This window comes from Dreissena polymorpha, chromosome 2 (assembly GCF_020536995.1).
Source record: "Dreissena polymorpha isolate Duluth1 chromosome 2, UMN_Dpol_1.0, whole genome shotgun sequence".
In the NCBI taxonomy this organism is placed as follows: domain Eukaryota; kingdom Metazoa; phylum Mollusca; class Bivalvia; order Myida; family Dreissenidae; genus Dreissena; species Dreissena polymorpha.
Genome location: NC_068356.1, coordinates 41,109,118 through 41,130,809, shown reverse-complemented (window position 1 = coordinate 41,130,809; position 21,692 = coordinate 41,109,118). Strand labels below are relative to the sequence as shown.

The 21,692-nt window shown below is 37.5% G+C and overlaps 3 protein-coding genes across 8 annotated transcripts in view; all 3 read right to left on the bottom strand.

The window, feature by feature from the left end:
- LOC127866754 (uncharacterized) overlaps positions 1-7,206 on the bottom strand; it is a 195,517-nt gene extending 188,311 nt beyond the window's left edge. Inside the window, exon 1 of the mRNA XM_052407543.1 lies at positions 7,082-7,206. The gene's annotated coding sequence lies outside the window, so the exon portion shown is untranslated. The remainder of the gene's footprint in view (positions 1-7,081) is intronic.
- LOC127866753 (uncharacterized) overlaps positions 1-21,692 on the bottom strand; it is a 213,232-nt gene that overhangs the window by 188,636 nt on the left and 2,904 nt on the right. Inside the window, exon 2 of one of the 6 annotated variants that reach the window (XM_052407542.1) lies at positions 5,734-6,111. The exons of 4 other annotated variants lie outside the window; for them this stretch is intronic. The gene's annotated coding sequence lies outside the window, so the exon portion shown is untranslated. Of the gene's footprint in view, positions 1-5,423; positions 6,112-21,692 lie in introns of those variants that run through there. One more of the 6 variants, XM_052407541.1, reaches the window with a different exon arrangement.
- On the bottom strand, positions 6,118-7,089 carry LOC127866755 (uncharacterized). The gene has a single exon (XM_052407544.1). The coding sequence runs from the start codon at positions 7,077-7,079 to the stop codon at positions 6,609-6,611; it is 471 nt and encodes a 156-aa protein (XP_052263504.1). The 5' UTR covers positions 7,080-7,089; the 3' UTR covers positions 6,118-6,608.

Sequence of the window (21,692 nt, the reverse complement as noted above, 5' to 3'; positions counted from 1 at the left end):
CCCGAAAACCCACGCAGTTACTGTCAAAGGGAGGAGGGTGGGTAAAAACAAGCATCCTTGACGGAGATTGCGCGCAAACTTCCCCAGACAGAATCAGCCGGTCAAACCAGTAACTAATTATCACGTGACTGATAAGACCAAACTGAGGCCCCCGAAGGGAGCAGCGGGTGTGTTAATATTTCCTCTAAATACAATTAAGAACCTTAATTATACTTAAACGAAAGACCAACAACACATATAGAGGGGTAAGGAGAGCTTTATTAATACTACTAACTATAGCTCCAAAACTAAAAGCGCGCATAATAACAAAACATGGCAAATCAAAGTAGATGCGCGCTAAAGGTAATGCAATAATTAAATTAAATATATTCATGTTACACACATTGGTAATAACGCATGTTCAAGCATTGTAAACAATTCAAAGATATGCATGCATACACAACAAACAAGATAATGTTATTCCCAAACTCCCAAAGTAGGGGTAGATAGTAGGGGTTTACTCGTTTAACATTAAGATTCCTGGATTACTTTTTGCATGGATTGGATAATATTGTACCTAGCACGAGTGTCATTTGATAAGTAGTTCTGATAACAGTTTGAACGCCAATCGCCCAGTAGTTTGATTGCATCTGGGGGAAGCCCGATGGCATAGCAGAAAGTAGCACCACCGCGCCTGAATGAATGTGACGCAATCTCACTAGGATCCACACCACCTGCCTGCAAACACTGTCGAATCCGACCAATGAACAGATTACTGGTTAGAACCTGAGTATGGCCATCCTTCAAATAAACAAAGGCTGGGCCGTCATTGTTTGCTAGCGCGGAAAGTTTTGCGGCATGGAATATAGCCTGCACAGGACACAAGCGATGCTGCTTAAGGCGCGGGAGCGGGATATCAAAGGTTCTAGACTGGTACTGATTTGTCTTGCTCCATCTTATGTGCACCATAATACCCCATTGATGATAGGTTATGTCACGCCGTCTGAGATGTTTGTGGGGGTCGAAGGCCATATCACTGGAGACCAAAACGTTACTGCGACGCAATAAGCCGTAAAACATTGTTAGGGCTACAGCCCACACGGATGAGTCGAATGAGGTGGACATGTCTAGTCGTTCCAGAATGATTATTAGTAGTTCCGGTGTTATAGGTTGTTTGCGCACAGTTATGTCCCCAATATGACGGCGTATACCCTGCATCGTGTACTTAAGTTTGAAGTTGTCTGCTACCGGGTTAGGCAGGTTCCATTCTGCGTGAAGTAAGCGTATAATGTTCATGTACTGTTTGATTGAGCTGAACTTTAACGTTTTTGACAGATAGGCAGCATAACGACACAATGTCGTCGTGCATGCAGGAACAGCGGCATATCCGAACTTTTCGCAGAATTTGAGATAGGATTATCTATGCGTTGAATAGGTCCGTTTCGTGTTGGACGACAGAGCGTTACTGTAGAAATATTCAACGGACCGATCCAGGTCCTCTTCCGTTGTACCGCTTCTATCTGTAAAGAGAAAAACCCGATTGTTCCATGATTTCGATTAGCCGCGAAAACCCATTTGGTTCATGGAGTCTTGATACCCTGTCAGCTAGAGTGTTGAAACGGCCAGGGTAATAAACAGCACGAATTCTAAAGTTATAAATAGCACTCAGCCAAAAGATTCGTCTAAGCGAATCCATCACAGTTGGATGTTTGCAAGATCCTTTGTTTATGATCGCGCATGCGGTTATGTTGTCACAATGTACGTATACCAAATTGTTGGACCACGCACGTGACCATCGTCTTGTAGCTATTTCCAATGAAAGTACTTCCAAGTAATTTATAGGTAGTAATGCCGTCTGAGGAGTCCATGGTGCATGTATGAAGTCCCCTTGGAAAAACGAGCCGCATGCAGTTTTGCATGCGTCAATGCTGACTGACACAGGCATTCTATCGTCTATCATCTGCATTGTACCATTGAATACTTTCATGAAGTCCAACCACCACATAATATCAAGTTTCATATCTTTATTTACATAAGTACGATGTCCACTAGAGCGAAGAGAATTTGCGCGGTCAATTAAGCGACGCATATGAAACCGACCGCCGTAAACACATTGTGTTATCCAATTTAATTTGCCGACTAGTTGTTGAATCCGTCTTTTTGTAATTTTCCTTGCGTGCAGTGTATTTATCAGGAGCGTGTGTATTTCCGTGATTTTTTGGTCCGGTACCGTTATAGTCATATTAATTGAATTTAAAACGAGCCCAAGGAATGTCAGCTTCTGATACGGTCCTTCCACTTTATTGTAGTTGATTTGAAATCCTAATTCGCGGACTAATTTCATAAGTTCATGAAGTGCTTTTTGACAATTGTCGTATGTGTCTGCTACTAAGAGAAAGTCATCTAAATACACAATGATATCTTTGAAACCTCTATTTTTCATAATCACTCGTACAGCTTGGGTCAGTGTATTAAATATATAAGGGGACAGTTTTGCTCCGAAGGGAAGTTTTGTATCTACCATGTAAGTGAAGTGTTTATTGTTTCCAAAACGCCATTTTAAACCTGTAGCTTGAGTATTTGAGGAATGAATATTAACGCTTCGATAAGCATTTTGAAGGTCTAATTTAGCCATGTAACAGTTAGGTGTGATTAGCTTTATGGCGTCTTTAATTGATTGATATTTAAAGGTAGTTGCGTCCGCAAAGTCATTAACTGCAAATCCTGTCGGCTGACTACAATCATGAATTAATCTTACTTTCGAAGAATCAGATTTTGGTATGGCTCCAAGTGCAGAAATGATGAGCGGTTTTTCATCGACTATCTTATAATGCCCGTTCTCAACTTCCGTGAGAATTTGGGCCTCAGTTCGCGCGCGCATATTTAAATTTGTGGCCGATGAATAATTTTCCACCTCTGCACTTTGAGAAATTTTGCCCATGTCCAGGACATGAAAACCGTTCTTGATTCCTGAAAGTATAAATTCACGATCCTTATAATCCGCCGGCAGATTTTGTTTCCAGGCTTGGAGTTTCAAGGTCGACGGTCGGACTACTGGTTTTTTGTAGCGTCTTGGCGAGAGTTGTTTGAGGGTAGAGCCTTCACGTGCTTGTAACGGCATTTATCCCCAAACGGACATGCACCTTTCGCCTTAAATATCCTGCAGTCCTCTTTTGGCGCTGGATTTTGGACCGGAACTGACGGTTTTGGTCGTTTAGGAACTAGCATTTGGAGTTCCATATGCGGGGAGTATGTTCCCCACTTAAATCCATGTTCTGCTTGCAGTTCACGATAGTGGTAATCATAGTTCAGCACACTATTCCACTCGAAGGACTCTGCAAATTCAAAAATTCTGGTAGTGTATGCGAGGTAAAACTCCACCTCGCTTCTTTCAATGTCGTTCACCGTAAGAAGGTGGTTAAGGACTCGCATATTCGCTGCCCCCCATTCCTCCATTTGAATGCCCAAATAGGGATGCTCATCTTCAGTTTTGAAGACAATAGTTTCACGTTCGCTTGAGTGCAAGACGAATTCTTTCCTTTTATTATTCTTCCGTCGTTTGCTGTTCTCCGACAGGAACTGTGTTATGTGAACTGTCTTTTTTGTATTTGCTTTCATGGTAAGGATTGATCTTGGGTCCATAAAGCTAGACCCATTATGCACATTACTGTGTCTTTCTTTTGAAGGAAGCTGTGTTATGTTTGGGAAAGTAAGAAGCTCATCGAGCAACTTACCGGAACCATCCAGCGTCACCTCGTTTTGCGTTTCTTTATCGTTGGGTTGCTCGCCAGCAGTATCACTAATCTCGCCCTGTTTCCATTTTCTCACTTGCTCAAGGATCACCTTCGTACAACCCAGAGGTAATCCTAAGCCTTTAAGGTCGTTTTCACTTAATAATGACAATGTTTCTTTTGATGTCAGTTCCTCCTGACGTAAGATCTGCGACACTTTTCGGGGTAAATTTAGTTCTGTAATCCAAGCTTCAAAAGCAAAGCCACTCGTAGCTTCTATATCGTCGTTCATTTTTCAACACCAAAGATTTAAGTAAAAACACTTTATCCGTTAAAACTGATAATAGGTTAAAGACACAATTGAGCAACACAAAAAAAAACAAGCATCCTTGACGGAGATTGCGCGCAAACTTCCCCAGACAGAATCAGCCGGTCAAACCAGTAACTAATTATCACGTGACTGATAAGACCAAACTGAGGCCCCCGAAGGGAGCAGCGGGTGTGTTAATATTTCCTCTAAATACAATTAAGAACCTTAATTATACCTATTGTACGCAACTACATGCACCCACATGTTCTGATGCAATGGTATCATATCTCCGGAATGTGTATTCTAGCCGTGTATCAATCGACGTTCTTAATACAGTAAAACCATGCATAGCTTTTTAAATATAATTTTCCATTTAAAACAGTTCCGTGACATTGCCGGCCTTGATGAAACTTCCTGTTGCGGGGTAAATTAAGTCCATCATATGCATGAACATATACTTACCTAATTGTGAAGGAGTCAAACGATATAATTAGTAATACCATTACATTGTCTTATAATGGCTATCATGTATATTAAAGCATATAGTAGTATAATATATGAGTGCACCAAAACCTATAATGGGTAAGAGCACTTCTTATTAGTTAAATAATTGTTTAACAAAGTCGAATGGAAGTTGGTTTGTCTGTTTATTATTGTTGACAACGTTCATAGCGTCGTCACAAAATAGCATTGGGCATTCAATGTAAATCCAAAATATGGTTCGATTGACAAGGTAGCATTAGTAAGTCCACATTAGTCTTTCAATTTAATTGTGCGTTACAAAGTACACAATACCCTATGCAAGTTGGTTAAGTAATTAACTGCAGATTACAGTTGGTGTTTTGTATTTGAGCAATAATAACAAGAAAACGCTGTTAACATTTAATAATTTATCAATTTCCCCTTGTTTGAAAATCATCCAGTTCAAAGCTATTGAGTGAACTGATGTGAGTTTTTCTGTCACATAAATTCTTTCTTTCTCATATTTAAAACAAGACAATTACGTTTGCAAAAGTAACTTTCAATTTCCAAAGAAGAGGAAACAGTGCCGATTTTCTGAATGATCTCGTGAAATGAGCCGCGTCATGCGAAAATAGGACTTATGCAATGTGCGTCCATCTTAGCTCCAGACCAGCCTGCGCAATCGTACAGTCTGGTCGGGAGCTGGGCGGGTCGCAATAAAGTCTCGCAAGGTTTCGTGGTCTCATTAGCGAACAGTGTATTACGTGACCAGAAAGCGCTGATACGCGAACTGGTCTGGAGCTACGCTGGAAGCATATGACATAAGACACACTGTCACATGACACGGTTCATGTTCGCATCTCACATTTTATTGTAAAGCTGTGTATGCATTCAATATATCAATATAATAAATCCTGTTACCAGTCAAACAGTATAGTGTAAACGTTTGGTGCTTCTTCCCTGTTTATTGAGAAGGCACCTTTTATTTTGTAATACATTTTGGCACGCCACACGATTTACTAACAATAATAACAACATAACATATTTAGGCGATGTCGGTCAAATAATACATGAAAGACGAGACTGTACAATAAATATCTCCCACCATCTAACGTCATATTCAACACTTTCTGTCAGGGCGCGCTACATTCTCCACTAATAACCAACCGCCCCATGCGATGAACATTTGGCACGATATCAATGCATGTTTTACCCGAATAATGCATTCAACCTCTATATAATACTGAATACGTATAATTTATATGCTTAAAAATAAAACACACGTACAGATAATAGTACATTTTATTTAGTTCGAAACTTTAGAGACAAACTGTCTTAGTTAAGAGGAGAAACATTGTTGCTAAAACAATTTCCAACTTCTGAAACAGTGCGCCAGGTGGCGCTCTTGGTTGATTTAGTTTAAACCTATTTATTTTAGGTCGATTGCATAAAAAGCCTTAGCTAGGCTTATTTGAAACGCTCTCGAGTCCGTTTCCTGGGACTAGAACCAGTACTTATGTGTCTATAGAAGAAATCTCAGAAACGCTCCAACAGTGGGCATCGAACGCGTGACCTCCCGATCGCTAGGCGGAAACAATATCCACTACACCACTGCGACCTTAAATGCACCTTCTCGCTTGATTTCAAGGAAACATAATACATGTATTGGGTAAAAAACGTATTTGGAACAACCCATAAATGTAACATGGGAATCCTAAAATAGTTTATCAACGATTCATGCAGTCGAAACAAAATGAACAAAAAATAAAGAAACAATTGCTAAATATAAATGTAAATACATAAATACATATATATAAATGGAACTTCCTCAAGAGTAAGTCTGGCTTACCCTTACATTAATATATTTTCATCACTTTATTAAATCAATCTATGATTTATCTTAATAAAAGAAACTATAAAATGTTTGGATAAAAAACTCACCATAACCGAAACAATAGCCGAAACATTAACCTTAACATACAAGGTATAAATTAGCAAGCTTAATAAGCGCCAAAAAAAACGAATATTCATTGCACAAGCTAGTTGTCCATGAGTGGACGGCTCTGCCCTCCTTTAGACTGGAGCGCGCGGTCCGCTTCCATTTAGAATCAGCGTAAGTATTCCATCTAGTCCCGGAAGTGAAGACCCTCTTCTAAAGGCACGGCAATGTCGTTGAGGATGATGTCGTCATCATAGTTGATGCAGTGAGACAGTATCACAGACGCCTTGACGGTTATATCACCGAACACCGCTTGAGACTGCCTCATGAGACTGTCTCTGAGCGACCGTTTGCTCTCCTCCGCCTCCTCTTCGAACATCGGAACCGAGATAAATGTGTGCAGCTTGGTTCCCCCTTCTATATAGCGCCACCGTATGCTGTCCAATTGATCACGCGCCATCACGCCGGGTCCCAGTGGAATGCCATTCAAAAGTCTGGGGATTTTCTTCATACACGTGTTAGGAATCGGCGAGTCGCTATACACCGATTGAAACGACACTTGGAGAAGGAAGCAGAATCTGTCGTCATCTCTCTTTCGCTGATTTCGAACGAGTATCGACGCCTCACTCGAACTGATGGTGAAAAGTGACGCGGACATACCTGGTGGTTTCGATTGAAAGCTTACTAGCAGGGAACCTGCGCCTAAAGTCGAAGTGTCGGCCTCGATGGGAAGTATCGGAAGTGGATTAACCGCGCGTGTTCTGGGGGGTTGGAAGGAGGAGAAGTTTGCTTTCTGATCGCTCACCCAGCCTGCCAGCTTGATATTTGAGCGTAAAATTTCCGAAAATCAAGACAGACACTGATCGGCCGTTGCTTAGTATCTTTCTCAAACGCTATATGTTATCACAGCAGAAGCCTACAATCCAAAAACTAATGCTATCTCAGTATTTCTGTTCTACCTGTTTTCATTTTCCTGAGCGCATAACAGAACTGTATCATTGCCGAAACGGAGAATGCGCTGCCTACATAACCACTGGGCTGAAAAATATCCACCTTAACACTGACGTAACACATAAACAGTCGTTAGCTGTAATTCCGAAGATCGGGTTGGTTTTCAGAAAAGCAACTGTTTTATAAAGAATGTCCTTACGTCTTGTTCACTGAAGGTCGCTGTTGAATACCCCGTGTTCCACTCACCCAGATACGCCAATCTTCACATGTACGATGTATACATGTTGATCTCATTACGTATTATCTACTGAGTTAATCATTAATCATTGGGCTATTATGTACGCCTTTGTGCTAATCAATAGCATTGATTTTAGTCTATATACACACTGTACACTGAAGTCTGTATACACATTGTACACTGAATACATTTGTACGAACCACGTATAAGGCTGTCAAACACTGGCTGTCGTTAAGCAATATTTGTTCCCGCGCAGGTAAAGTATATCAAATCGCACGCTTATTGTTTGGTACCGTTGGTATACAGCGTATAAATCCAGAAGGCTGCGCTGCGTCATCGGGTATTTCAAAGGATAAAACGGTTAATTGTTCAACCATTTTGCTATACATATCTAAAGACGATTATGTATCATTTCACTGAACTAGATGTAAGACACCAAATAATAGTATATGTAGTTGCAATCGTATCGTTCAGAATGTTAAACAATCGAAGCAATTACAACGAAAAAAAAGGAAATATGAATTAAAATAAAGACACAGTGTATAACATAAACATGGTATGGCATTGTCAAAACTCCTACTTTTATTTGAGTACTATATTTTTTAACACGTATTTAGTTTTTAGCATAGGTGCTTGCACCTATGCTTAAGGTATATACCACATTTTGAAAATCCACATCGGTCGGTTACCCTTTATGAAGCCTTACCTGATCAAAAATCAGACGAAATATCTATTTAATTTAGCATATGGTAATTCTCACAATTTTTTGGGGGGAAACGTTTTTCTAACGTTTTCTTCCAAGAATATTGCTGACACAGTTTTTAGTGAATTTTTCTAAGACCGTTTTATGTCAAAAAATCTTCTTATAACCTAAAACAAATTTCGTTCGTAAAACAATTCTGTTCTTGTTGATAGTGACCTCACACCTAATTTATATGGGATCCCAATTTCTATTTATTTCGTTTACTGTTCTGTGAGAGGTCAAATGTTTACATAACTGAATTAATAAGGCCCTGGTTAAAGTATATGTAACATTTCATCGGTTAATTATAAATAGAAATTAAAACATATTCTCAGCAGGAAGTGGGGCATAAAGCACTTTTATTCTTTGAAAATGTGTAAAAAATGGCGGAGTACGATGAATGTTTTCTGATTTATGACATGGATTCTGACGTGCCTTTCTATGGATTTGATGAAGTAGAGTTTAAAAGTAAGAGATGTGTTAATTGAAGTTAAAATGATTTACTTTGAGCCAGAAATTTACGTTACGAGTAGAGTTAACGGTTTAAATGTGGCATCGGATTTAATGGATTCGCGTGAATTCTGGACGAGTGCTGTGTCTGTAAAATATTAAATGGAAAGCTGTAAATGTATCAAGTCGGAAAAGAAAACGGATGGTTGCATAATGGTATGCGTGAAATAATGTAATTCTACGTATTTATTTTCATAGTTATGTCATTTTGTAACCATTCACATTCGTCACTATTTGGAATTCCCGTTTCTAAAAATATAGCATTTTGTTAACAAGGGGGGCGACTCGTGATGTCAGCAATCGTTAAGGCTACAATATACTAAATAATCGAGTCATGAAGGGCTGTACTTTCTAAACAAATCATCATATTTTCCTCGAAGGCATGTTGTACACTTTGTTCTGGTTTTATCGTTTGGAGATATTGATAGGGGAAGCATAGGTGTTCACTACTTAATCCCTGAAATAGGATAAAGTTGGAGATTAAAGTAAAAAATGGCACTGCAAAAGGTTACAATCCACTAGAAAACGGCCGAAAAAGGCGCAAAAACAGTCGATTTTGATTTGAGTCGAATTTGTTTTTGGTTTGAACATGACAAATCTTTTTTATTGCTTAAATCGATTCAGCTAAGAATGCCCGTCAAGAAAAGGTATGGTTATGGGGGTCTCTATGTGCAAAATGTTGTATTTATTTTCGCTCAAAGTTGTCGCTTTTACATCGAAACATATAAGGAAACTATTTAGTATATTTTGACCTAAACATTTACTTCAGCAGCATCTTCCCTGTATCTTGCAACTATGCTTTCAGCGCCATCGGCGCTCTCGTTTTAACTGTAGTACTCTATTAAATAAAAAAGCCATTAATTCAAGTATCACAGGGGCACCAGTTAACAGTTTATATTGCAACACAAGTACAACGATATGGACTTGGGCTTGGAAATAAGGCATGATTGTAGCTGCAAATTAATTATTCAATCACAGTCATTGATAACTTATTTAACTAGACTAAGTTGCCATTAATCATTTGCACCATCATTAACCTATCAACATTCATCATTACATGTTAGTCTTTTCGATGTTAGTAATAACATTGTTTGTGTTTGCATGTAAACGTGTACATGAAAGAAGATATTTCATATTTTAGTCCGTCGACGAAAATTACAAATAATATGTCCTCAGAGTAACCATAGTAACCGACCAATTCAAGCCAGATTTTTTGATTTCAATATAAACTGACTGGAATATATGGTGTCGATAACTGCAAACATTTCTTAAAGTGATGAGCAAATATTGTAACTAACTTGGTTTGAATACGATCATACTCGAAAACAAACTGTAACTTATTGTCGAAATACCAAACAGCTGAATAAATCTAAAAAATTAAAATCTATCGCAACAAAAAAATCAGTATATTTTGATATAAAACTCATTATTTGTCCACTGTGATTCTTTCTATGCGAATATTATAAATAGTTATGTGTACAGACTCGTTTCTTATTTATTTTACCGACATTTCCTAAATATGTTATGTTGTTATTATGGTTAGTTATTCGCCCGGCGTGCCAAAAAGTATAATCAAAATAAAATGTGACTTCAACATGCAAAATAAATGGGTAAGAAGCACCAACCGTGTACAATATACTGCCAACTAAATTGCTTGTATTCATTCAGTATGCAGTCCAGTCTGCGAATAGGCGCAGTTTGGTAAGGAGCTACCCTATCGCTAATGAGACCACGACACCCTTCGTAGTTTTATACTGGACTGCACAGCTTCCGACAAGACTGTGCGATTCCGCAGGCTTGTCTGGACCTACGATTGCCGCATATGGCTTAAGAACCATTTACGCATGACGCGGCTCATATCAAATTGATAAATCTGAAGTAATTCAGTAAATCGGCATTGTTTACCCTCCATTGGAAAAGGAAATTTACTTTTGCAAATTTATGTGTTTCACTCGTAAGTCAATATCAGAAAGAAAGCTATATCTATGGCAGACAAATTCACATCAGTTCACTGAATGGTTTTTAACTGGAAAATGGTCAAACAAAGAGAAAAAGATTGTTAAATGTTTACATCGCTTTCATGTAAAGGTGTTCATGACAGAAATTAACTTCTGTAATTTGTAGTTAATGTCTTAAAATACTGCTTAAGGTACTAGGTAATTTGCAACCAACAATTAACTTGACAGACTAATTGTAACGTATAAATGCTCTCTTGTCAATCGAACCATATTTTGGATTTTTTATTAAATTCTGAATTGTACTTTGTAGTGACGATTTTCAACCTATCTTAACGAAATTACATTCACTGTATATATATAGTGTTATATATCGTGAATGTAGATCGATATGCGTAAGTTAAGTTGAAATACACCTGTGGAATCTACAATAGAATATTGCGTTATCAACACTTGTCAAGCTTATTTTCATTCTTATGTATACCTTTTTCTCGCACAAAATAACCTTATGGTAAGCATTTCAAGAACTCAAAACCATAAAAAAGGTATTCATATCAATTTGACGGTTTTTAGCGATATGTACTCGCATGGTTCCATATTTACACGTATGAACGTATGCAAAAATCAAAATTATATTTGGCATATATATATATGGATTATAATGTGCATTTATTCAAGCTCGTTGTTAAAGATACAGGCGGATTGTGTACATTTTTATGTTGCCCAGTCTATACTGGCGGACATATTGTTTTTGAAAGTGCAATGCTAATGTCGCCAAGATTGCGTGTGAAGATAAAATGCAGTGGTCAGGTTTGAAGTGCCGTTAATCCACGCGGTTGTTGATTGATATTTACCGAGGTTCGTTCATGTATCTCAGAAAGCACTGCTTTGATTGACCAGGAATGTGGCATTAACGAGCCGCACGCGTCTCACATTGTCCGAGTTCATTCCAGCGGGGAGATGAGCAGCTCGTGAACATAACACGTATAAACGTAACAGAACATCTGACCATGCGCTAGCAACTGCTGAAGCTACCTGGCAAAGAGCTTTTAATGGCGAGACGCTGATATGTCAACATCACACTTATAGATGTGATATAACGAACATGTGAGCATGCGATATGTGCGAGAATATGCTTTATCTACCTGGCACAGTACTTTTAATGATAAGACGCTGATATGTTTGCCGATAGTTAAATACAATTCATCGAACAACAAAACCTCGGTAAACGCTTTGCAGCTTCAACAGCTCACATGTCTTAAAGTGGTTAAATTTCGTTCAAAGCTTGGGTCGAAAGACAAAAGTGAGTGTAGCCACATATAAGTTTAAATCTGAGTTCGTGGACGTGGTAAGGCACAAACAAACCAGTTACACAGCAAAACATACAACCGAAACAATTAACAATTACTAAGACCCCTGGATAATGCATTCACAGAAGTTGAAAATGACTTAGCTTGATGCTTTCAATATTTATAGTTGTGATTGATCCCAATGTCGCAACATTGTTGACAAAGAAAAAACATATGCAGAGAATATCCAACATTGAAAAATGATTTAGGAAGTGGACCATTCTTGTGCAACCAGGCAGTTTGTTTGAAAATACGACAACGCAGAGAGAATTACGTTTAATCCTATTAGAATGTACACTCCTCAATAGACAATGTCAACGCGGTAAAATGGCAAAGAACAATTGCTGCGTAAATCCATGTTTTTATATTTTTAATAACCTTCATTAACGGTGGTGAAGTTAAGTCTTAGTTAAAAAAACCCGAATAGTTGTCAAAATTTTCATGGCCCTGGGGTCGAATTATTTTACATAACAGTAATCATTTTTGGTAGCGTCGTATTGATCGACTGAATATGTTCAATTCTATTTAATTAATCTATGCATGATCAAATAGGCGTGCATACATTTCCAATATCGAAAAAATGCACCATTGAATGTTTTTGGTGCTAACGCATTAGCATTCATATGCATGCAAAAACATGCTTTGTTCAATTGCGTAGCATGGTCTATGTGCGCACGGTTAAAGGGTAGCTTTTCATGGGGTCAGCACCAAGTCTAATTTAGTAAAAGCGATAACATTCAGATTTAGAGGACCATTCTCGTATAATCTACATGTGTTATCGGTGGTTCAATGGATTATATCCAAATAATATAACTTGCAAGAAATCTCTAAACATTGACCGCATGGCCTGATACAATCAGTACTTAGGTACGAAATCCGATAAGGAGTTCACATCTGGTTACGTTGAGATTTAAAACTAAATACAATGTACTACGTAAGTGTACCTGCATTGACATGTAAAAAAACATTTTTAGAATTTTAGAAAATTGTTAATGCGCATTGAAACTAAATACTACTATTAGTAGATACCAAAAGGAGTAGTTACCAGAGTGCAAATATGCATACCTTAATGAGCATACGTTATTGCGGAGCATACGTTATTGCTATTTCGACACACAATATGACTTTTAGGTAAAACAAACATTCTCATTCAGGTTGTTGTACATTACAGATGCAAAAATTTGTATACATTAAGTATACATAATAGATGCCAAAATGTTTAATTATCAGAGTAAAAAATTCATTGCCTCTGGTATTATACGCATCATCAAAATCAACATCAACATCAAAACACAATCTAATGTAATCTAGGGCAATACCTTCTACGTGAATTAATCAGCAAAATAGAGAATCCGCCGCTCAACAATGAGCACGTGTTCGAGTTCGAGTAACGTCGAAACTCGTTCGGTATCAGCGAAAGATATATGACGACATATTCTGCTTCCTTTTTCAAGTGTCGTTTCAATCTATGTAAAGTGATTCGCCGATCCCTAACAAGTGTATGAAGAAAACACCCATACTTCTGTACGACATTCAGCTGGGACCCGGCGTGATGACGCGTTATCAGTTGGACAGTATACGGTAGCGCTATATAGAAGGGGGAACCAATCTGCAAACCTTCATCTCGGATCCGATGTTCGAAGAGGAGGCGGAGGAGGGCAAACGGTCGCTCAGAGACAGTCTCATGAGGCAGTCTCAAGCGGTGTTCGGTGATATAACCGTCAAGGCGTCTGTGATACTGTCTCACTGCATCAACTATGATGACGGCATCATCCTCAACGACATCGCCGTGCTTTTGGAAGAGGACCTACACTTCCGGTACTCGATGGCGCATTTGCGGTGATCCTAAAACGAAGCAGACCGCTCGTTCCATCAAGAGGACAGAGCCATCCATCTGAAGGAAAACTTGCTTGTGCAATGGATATCGTCGTTTTCTAACGCCAATTAAGCTTGATATGTATTACTGTATTGTTTCGGTTTTGGGGATTTATTTCATATTTAATTATCTAAAAATAAAACATATGTACACGTATGCATACATGAGAGGTTAAGTGTATTTAGATATGGTTTATCCAGATTTAATATTAATATATGAGTTCCAAATAAGTGTGGTTATCGATATTTGTTTTTCAAGAAAGCGAACACGAGCCCAACTGGGGGTAATGATTCGCAAGTACAGGTGTAGCGTGTATTTCGAACTCAATTCAATTAACAATTTTCTACATTTGTGTTTTATTATCAAGCATATGAATTATGCGTTTTTTAAGCATCTTACAGAGATAGAATGCATTAATACCAGGTAAAACATATGCATTGATTTCGTGCTAAATGTTTCTCGCAGGGGGGGGGGGGGGGGGGCGTATGGTGATTAATTGAGAATTTAGCTCGCCCAAACAGAAAGTGTTAAATATGACGTTAGATGGTGGGAAATATTTATTTGTACAAGCTCGTCCTACATATATTATTCGACCGGTATTTCCTAAGTATGTTATGTCATTGTTATTGTTAGTTATTCGCGCGGCGTGCCAAAATATATAATAAAACAAAAGATGACTTCTTAATGTAAAATAAACAGGTAAGCGTCGCACTTTAAGAATATACTGGCAACTGGATCGATTGCGTTTATTCAGTATATAGGTCAATGTATACACAGCCTTACAATAAAACAATGTGTAATGTGAATATGAGCCGCGTCATGCGACATTGTGTCTTATGTCATATGCGACCAGCGTAGCTCCAGACCAGGCTGCGAATAGGCGCAGTTTGGTAAGGAGCTACCCTATAGCTAATGAGACCACGACGCCTTTCGTAGCTTTATAGCGGACTGCACAGCTTCCGACAAGACTGAGCGATTACGGAGAACCATTTTCGCATGACGCGTCTCATACCATAATGATGAATCTGAAATCACTCCGAAAACCGGCCTTGTTTCCCCTCCATTAGAAAAGGAAATTTACTTTTGCAAACGTATGTGCCTTTCTCTTAAGTTAATATAAAAAAGAAAACAGTATATGTGACAGAAAAAAACTAGCATCACTTCACTCAGTTGTTTTGAACTGGAAAATGGGGGGGGGGGAAGAGTGTTTAATGTTAAAAGCGCTTTCTTTTAAGGGTGCTCATGACAAAAGCCAACTTCTGTAATCTGTAGTTAATTACTTAACTCACTACTTTGGGCACTGGGTCATTTGGAGCGCACACTTAAATTGACATACTTATAGGAACGTATAAATGCTATATTGTCGATCGAACCCTATTTTGGATTTATAATATTGATCGATACACGTACTTTAAATTGAAATATATGTACACGTGGGATATACGATGCAATATTGCTTTATCAACACTTGGTCAGCGTATTTTCATTCGTTTTTATATGTATCGGCAGACATTAAAAATACACTTGCCTAATAATTCTTCCTACCAGGAAATAAATCATTCCATATAGGCCTTGCGCTAAAATATTTGTAAGAAACCCGGGATCGTAGCCTGAACTCGAGTAGATTGTGAGGTAGATGTCCCCGTTACATGTTTAAAGTCTCTATAACGCTCAAAATCAACGAAAATTTCTTTAAGTATTTCGTAAAATAAAGATAACACCTAAACAATCAGTGTTCCTTATAGCAATAGCCAAAATTTCAACGCTAGATGTGGTATGATTACATAGATTTTTGTAGATACAAAATGCTCGTTTTTATTTATTTGTGGCCACAATTAATTCCCGCGAATATATATATTCATACGACACACGAACACCATTTTAGTGTTCATGTGTCGTATGAATAGATATGCAATACAATAATAAAAACGAGCATTTTGTATCCACAAACATCTATTTTACCAGACCACATCTGACGTTAAAATTTCGGCAATTGCCATAAGGAACACTGATTTTTAATTGGTTAAGTTTATTTTACGAACAATTGTACGAAATTTTCGTTGATTTTGAATAGTAATGTTACTTTAAGGCGAAAACCCAAAAACAAATTCAGGCCATTCTGACCGAATAACGTCCGTACCAAGGCTATATCAACAAGATCTTTATAGAAAGACAACAATGCATTCAGTGGACCAATCTGTTTTTTAATGAATGATAACCGCACACACGGATAGAATACTTAATACATTTTCATAATCTACCGCGACTATCTAAGATCAGTAATACTAGTAAGGTATGTTAATTTAATAAGCGAGTCCCGTAATTGTGTCACGAGCGCGAGCTTGTCCACGTGGTATTAGTTATTTAGTGGGGAATGGGTGAATGTTTCTGCTAGTACAGTCGTATGAAGAGTGTGTGCAGTTTGGGTCGCGGCAGTTGCTGTGTATATTCACCCATTTATGCCAAGTGGACTCTCCCATCCTTCTAAATTGGATCAATTTATTTCCAAAATTAGGGATGTCTAGTATATTTATTTCTATATTTAGAATATAACTTACTACAATTCCTTTAAGCAAACAGCGTAGACCCAGATGAGACGCCGCATCATGCGGCGTCTCATCTGGGTCTACGTTGTTTGCAATGTCCTTTTTTCAGGACGCTAGGCATGAATGGGTTAAACGTGGTTTGGGGTGCATGGCCTTTTGGTGAGGGTGGGCTTAGTGGTTAAAGTCGCGTACAAAACTTATAAAATTTATCCTAAACAATGTGATACGTTAAAAACCACCATTCTTTTGGACGCCACCTTTGTGTCCATGGTCACATTCAGTATGCAATCTGATTACCCTCACTTAAAATGAACTTCAGGAATTCCACTGCTTCAATGTTCAAAGAAACAGATTAGTGACTTTTTCAAAAAGCTACATATTCCGGAGGAAGTCTTTTAAGGGATCAGAATGTACTGAAATACTATACTAAATGGTCTCTCTTTATGTTTAATGGGGTAAAGTAAAAATACTAGATATACAACTTGTTGTCAATATAAGAATTTTTAGTTCAACGAAGCGCACATGAAAGCAGCCATTAATTTCAACAACAACAATATCTGAACCACTTCGGCAATATTCACACAATCATACTCCGTACATTGAAAAGATTTATATCAATATATACATTATATAAATTGCAAAAATAAACAATCTTGAAACAAAAAAAAGCTTCAACAGCCCGTTGGTGAATATATGAATGTTTACTTACTTTTGTCATCACAAAGGCATACTAGAACATATTTCAAAGTCATAGCCGTCGTCATCTTTAATCGTTTGCATTTAAATTCAAAGATGTGTTGTGAAAGAATTTGATACCAACGCTAAGACAACAGTGGATAGTAGTAATCAATTTCTGTAGCAAACTGGAATTTGCAATTTAATGTCAACAATCGGAAGACAGTGGCTAGTAGTATTTAAGTATATGAACTTGAACATGCATTCAATGTTTGTCGAAATTACTGATACTCACTGAGAGAGGAATTTATGATATCTTTTAACTTAAAATACTCGTATCTCAGTTGTCAAAAATATAATTGTTTAACCCATTTATGCCTAGTGGACTCTGCCATCCTTCTAAATTGGATTAATTTATTTCCAACATTAGGAATGTCTAGTATAATTATTTCTATATTGAAAATATTTCTTACAGAAATTACTTAAAGCAAACAGCGCAGACTCTGATGAGTGATGAGACGCCGCATCATGCGGCGTCTCATCTGGGTCTACGCTGTTTGCCAAGTCCTTTTTCTAGACACTAGGCATAAATGGGTTAATTCATTTCAAATTTGCAGTTTTACTGGAAATATACATGCTGCACGAAAATGTGTAAAATATTAGATAACACCATTGACGGCATTGTGTTCATTATGTTACATTCATTCTTTTCTACTGATTGAAAAAACTGCACAACCACGAAAGTTTCGACTCTGATATGCTCATTGCGATTCACGGATAGCTCTAATTTTCTGACTTTCAGAAAAACTACAATTATCAAATTGAATGAGCGATGCTTCTTATTCGAGTTATTTAAGATCTAAGGACATGATGAGAGAAATCGACCATGATAGAGAAAGCTCGCAACATTTCAAGTCTATGTGCATTAAAATTTAAAAGTGTAATACCGCCAATATTTTTGGTCAATATATAATGCAGTGGTCAGGTTTGAAGTGCCGTTAATCCACGAGGTTCACGAGGTTGTTGATTGGTATTTACCGAGGTTCGTTCATGTTTCGCAGAAAGCACTGCTGTTATTGACCAGGAAGGTGACATTAACGTGCCGCACGCGTCTGACATTGTCCGAGTTTATTCCAGCGGGGAGATGAGCAGCTAGTGAACATAACAGTAAACACATATATAAAACGTGACAGAAAATCTACACATGCGCGAGCAACTGCTGAATCTACCTGGTACAGTACTTTTAATGGTGAGACGCTGATATGACTTTTGTCGATTGTTAAATACAATTCATTTCACTACAAAACCTTGGTATAGGTTTTGCAGCTTCAAACAATTACATGTAGCAAGCGACTATATTTCTTTTTAAACATGGGTCGAAACACAAAAGTGAGTATAGCCTCATTCAAGTTTAAAGCTGAGTTCTTAGAGGTAGTTACGCACACATCAACCAGTTACAAACCAATACATATAAGCAGGGCAATCGTCCTCTAGACAATAAATTAACCGTAGTTTTAATTGATTTAGCTTGATGCGTTTAATATTTATAGTTCTGTTTGATCCAACGTCGCAAAGCCGATAACTATGCAGCAAAATATCCAATATTGAAAAATGAAACAGGAAGTGGACCATGGCTTGTGTAAACATGCAGTCTGTTTGAAAATATGTATGTCAACGCAGAGAGCATTACGATTTAACGTTAAATCCTATTAGAATGAACACGCCTCAATAGACTTTTTCAACGTGGTCAAAAGGCGAAGAACTTTGGCAGATTTTATCATTCATTTACATCATTCAATGGTTGTGGTGCATACGCATTAACATACATTTGCATGCAAATACGTGTTCTGTACAATTGCGACTAAATACACCCATGTGCGTATGGTTAATACGTTGCTTTCCATGGAGGCAGCGCCAAGTGTAGTGCGATAAGAACCTTCAGATTAAGTGGACCATTCTCGTATAATCTACATTTATAATGGTTTGTCCAATGGATTATTTCTTACTTCTTACAAGTATGACTTACATTTTTTTAAGCACTGGCCGCATGGCGTGATGCCATCAGTAAACAGGTATTAATCAAAGCGCTGAAGGCACTGGATTTGTTCGCTGTTGTATAATCTTAGACGCAACTCAGTTTTCAAAATTATGTTATAGCTTTTTATATCGCAAGTTTGAAATGACCACAACCCATTCAAATTTATAAAGAGTGTGTCTTAAAACACATGTCGCGATGTGTGTTTTTTTCACATCATTGATACAGCTAATCAGTGTGCACAGGCTAATCTTATTTGACATGCATTAAGCCCCGTTTTCCCTGAAAGCAGCCAATATGTACAGATTTCAAGGATAAACACTAGACTGGCCAACGTTGTCTTACAAGCTGTTAAATACACACTATGTACTGTACCAGTGAGAACAGGCAGATGCGGTGGTTAGAGTAGACGCTTTTAGCATGCTGTCGTCTGCTAAATTTTACTGGAGTTATCCACACAGGCAGTCACAGGTTACAGTTCCTAGCGTAGCTAAGGCATACTGATTTGCAAAATTCGGTCTGCATTATTTGTGAGCGAAAACTATAAAGAGAACATTTGAGCACGGCGCACATTAATTCAAGGGCATTTAAACTAAATACTACGTAAAGTGTACATGAATTGAGCAGTAAAAATCATTCATAATGGTATGTTTGCCATAATTATTTGTAAGTCATCTCGTCTAATAAAGCATTCAGCACTATGAATTTTATAATAAAGATAATTCACGAATCACGCGTTTTTTCTTTCATTTTGTTTGCTCCAGAGTCCAGCTTTTGTTCAGGCCACGTGCCCAAATATATACAAACCTTACATAAAATGACGTAGAAATCTGTTTCAACAATTAAACTTCACTTACCATATAATTGGACGGTTTACAAGAACTGGTTCTAAAATAAATATTTTTTGATGTCGCATACTCACTTTCGTCATAAAAGATATTGACTATTGTGAAGTATTTATCCCCCTGTAAAATATAACACAAATCTGGGGCTTTTAGAGATGGCACCCTGCAGAGGTTTCACTGAATCAAAAAGTCGTCTCCACCAAGTTTCGTTGCTTGGAAAGTTGGAGCCCATGTTTGTCCATAATCATATTATGGTGCCACAATGGTAATGCCGGGCAATACGAAACAAACAAATCTGGATCAGAGTTTATTGAATGCAATAACCAGTTTGCGCAGGTTATAATTATCATGTTTCTTGATTATAATCAGAATGAATATGAAATTATTGATACGTACACATTACTTATTTGTTTAATAAATTTATATTTTGTCATTGCGTTTTATGTCAATGTAGCGGGCATAAAATGCCACTATGCATTACAATGAAAATGGCTAGTCATGTGCTTTAATTAGTACTCGTGCAATAAGAATGTATGCTTTGAACACAGCGCCATTTCAAAGGCTCTGAAAACATTTTGTAAAATGTTCCATGTAAGTGAATGTTATTACCTGCTTTGCAATTTTTAAGAAGGCTAACCCGGTATGATAGCAGATACATGTTTCTCAGAGTTATCTTGATGTTCATATGATGAAATGCAAGTTACAAATTGGTATTCAATTAAGTGCAATGATACTGTAATAAATATAGAACTTTCCGCGCAGAAAACGTAAATTGTGAAAACCGTCATATTGATATCAAAACTGCATGAAAATTGAACACACTCATTATAACATTAGTTATTCTAATTGATAAAATTGATCAACTTCGAATTTATATGGTTCTGCGTTCGAGCAAAACTATTTATTAGGTTACAAGCAAAAGATATACATGCGTTTTGCAATAAATTTTGCAATTGACAAGTTTTGATAACGAAATGTTTCATAATAGATCCCACATGCGTGGAATGCAACTAAACGTACGACCAACGATTATCGATTAATATTAAGTCTTTATAAAAAATACATACAAGGTGAATATTACATCTTAAAGATTATTTAATCCGTTTAAATACATCAGCACTTGGATGTTTAAATGCATGTCGCAGAACATGTCTGGTGTATTAAGTTGTCTGAATCGTGATCTATTGTACGCAACTACATGCACCCACATGTTCTGATGCAAAGGTATCATATCTCCGGAATGTGTATTCTAGCCGTGTATCAATCGACGTGTTTAATACAGTAAAACCATGCATAACATTTTTTAAATATAATTTTTTCCATTCAAAACAGTTCCGTGACATTGCCGGCCTTGATAAAAATTCCTGTTGCGGAGTAAATTAAGTCCATCATATGCATGAACATATACTTACCTAATTGTGAAGGAGTCAAACGATATAATTAGTAATACCATTACATTGTCTTATAACGGCTATCATGTATATTAAAGCATATAGTAGTATTATATATGAGCGCACCAAAACCTATAATGGGTAAGAGCATTTCTTAT

Coding starts and splice junctions, on each gene's coding strand:
- LOC127866755 (XM_052407544.1), bottom strand. CDS start 7,079: ATGTCCGCGTCACTTTTCACCATCAGTTCGAGTGAGGCGTCGATACTC.